General features: G+C 40.5%; 1 protein-coding gene across 1 annotated transcript; it reads right to left on the reverse strand.

The window, feature by feature from the left end:
- Window positions 1-45: 45 nt before the first annotated feature.
- LOC123256275 (probable E3 ubiquitin-protein ligase TRIML1) lies at window positions 46-1,245 on the reverse strand (the record flags this gene model as incomplete). Its single annotated transcript, XM_044684928.1, has 1 exon — window positions 46-1,245. A coding segment is annotated over exon 1 (1,200 nt), but the record flags the coding sequence as incomplete, so codon positions are not given.
- Window positions 1,246-2,011: the final 766 nt, after the last annotated feature.

A 2,011-nucleotide genomic window follows, 5' to 3' on the forward strand; every position in this document is an offset into this window, starting at 1 on the left:
ATCATAATCCACGTAAATACCCAGTGATTGTATAGGTTCACTCACATGAAAACCTTCTTCTGAATTCCAGAGGACAAACTCCTTTCCACATTTTAAGCCTACTAGGGCTTTTACATCTTCAGATAATAAAGAGATTTTCCCATTTGTGTTGACTGAGTCATAACAAATTCCCACTGACCACTCTGTCTGATCTCCAACATCTACTTCCCAATAGTTTTTTCCTGAAGTGACCATGTGAGTCCCCAATACCTTAATCACATTGTCACATCTTTCTTCCTGGGCTTCCAGGTCTTCTGGGGCATGTCCATTCTTGGCATTCTTTAAATCTTCAGGCAGGATGAGAGAAAGATTGAATGGTTCGCGTTCCACAGAAATCGCTCTAGAAAAGGTCAAGAGCATTTCTCTTAAACCAATGAAGGGGTGGCTGGTCCACTCAAGGGAAACAACCTCTGGCTCTTGAATGAGCAGTTCCTCATTCTTTTTCAAGGTGGCTTTCATATCCTGGAGCATTTCCAAGGGGGCCTTCTCCAAATTATCCTCTATTTCTAATATCATTCGTTGAAGATGTTGGATTTGTTGGGTCAATTTAACCTCATTTTTGTTGAGATTTGCCAGGTTGTTTTCTGAATCCTGCTCTAGACTGTTGAAGTATTGATATTCTTCATTCCATAAGAATTCGTGCATTTTACCATATTCTCTTATAATTGAGTAGTGAAGAGCAAAAAAATCCTTCTTGCATTGTGCCTCTTGAATTCTCACATTGTTCAATGCCATTTTAAATTTCTCCACCTTTTCTTGCAAGATATTCAATGTCCCCTGCAGTTTTTCCTTGTACTTGTCAGCAGACATTTGAAAGGGAAGGACTTGGTGATCTTTGTGCTCTTGGGTTAGTAAACAGGAATCACAAATTAGTTTTTGGTCTTTTTCACAAAAGAGCTTCTCTTGTTCTCCATGTTGAGCACAGATGGTTAGAAATAGTGTGCTCAGCAGTGAATTCTGCTGGAGAGCTTTGCCAGTGATGGACAGATTCTGCAGGTTCTTGTTGGGCACTAGATCACTGTATCTAATGACTCCTCTGCACTCTGGACAGGTTAATGTAGCATCAGATTCCTCACTGCACTGGAGGAGACACTTTCTGCAAAAAGTGTGCCCACAGTTGACAGTCACTGGGTCCCTGAAGTAGCCCAGACAGATGGAGCAAGTGAGATCAGCATTGAAGTCCTCAAGTAATACTTTGACCTCCATGTTCCCAAGCCTCTGATTCTGTCCTCCACTATTCCTCTCAGGATAAATATAGCTTGTCCTTTTCCTTGAGCTCCAACACCAGAGAAGGTATTAGAACTAAGGTGTTCTAAGAACTGAGAGTCTTTTTATAGGAGTTCTTCTGATTAGTCCCTCCCTTGACTCCACCCACAAAAGGTGACAACTCCTGTGTTTTGGTGGTACTTCACACCTCTGCCATAGGGATGAGTTCTCACTTTTGTCTTTTGGCAAGAAATGAGCTNTAGAATTGAGCAGTTAGAAGCTAATGATCTCTCAAGACAACAAGAACAAATAAAACAAAGTCAAAAGACTGAAAAAATAGAAGGAAACATGAAATATCTCAATGAGAGAGTGACAGACCAAGAAAACCGGTCTAGAAGAGACAATTTGAGAATAATTGGTCTTCCAGAAAAACCAGAAATTAATAGAAACCTGGACTCCATACTAACAGAAGTAATCCAGCAAAATTGCCCTGAAGTCCTACAACAAGAGGGCAATATAGACATTGAAAGGATTCATAGAACACCTGTGACATTTGATCCAGATAAGAAAACACCCAGAAATATAATTGCCAAATTCAAGAGTTTCCAAGCAAAAGAAAAAATCTTACAAGAAGCCAGAAAGAGACAATTCAAATATCAAGGAGCACCAATCAGGATCACACAGGATCTGGCAGCCTCCACACTAAAAGATCACAAGGCTTGGAATATGATATTCAGAAAGGCAAGAGAGCTGGGCCTTCAGCCAC

Source organism: Gracilinanus agilis, unplaced genomic scaffold (genome assembly GCF_016433145.1).
Source record: "Gracilinanus agilis isolate LMUSP501 unplaced genomic scaffold, AgileGrace unplaced_scaffold57509, whole genome shotgun sequence".
Taxonomy (NCBI): Eukaryota; Metazoa; Chordata; class Mammalia; order Didelphimorphia; family Didelphidae; genus Gracilinanus; species Gracilinanus agilis.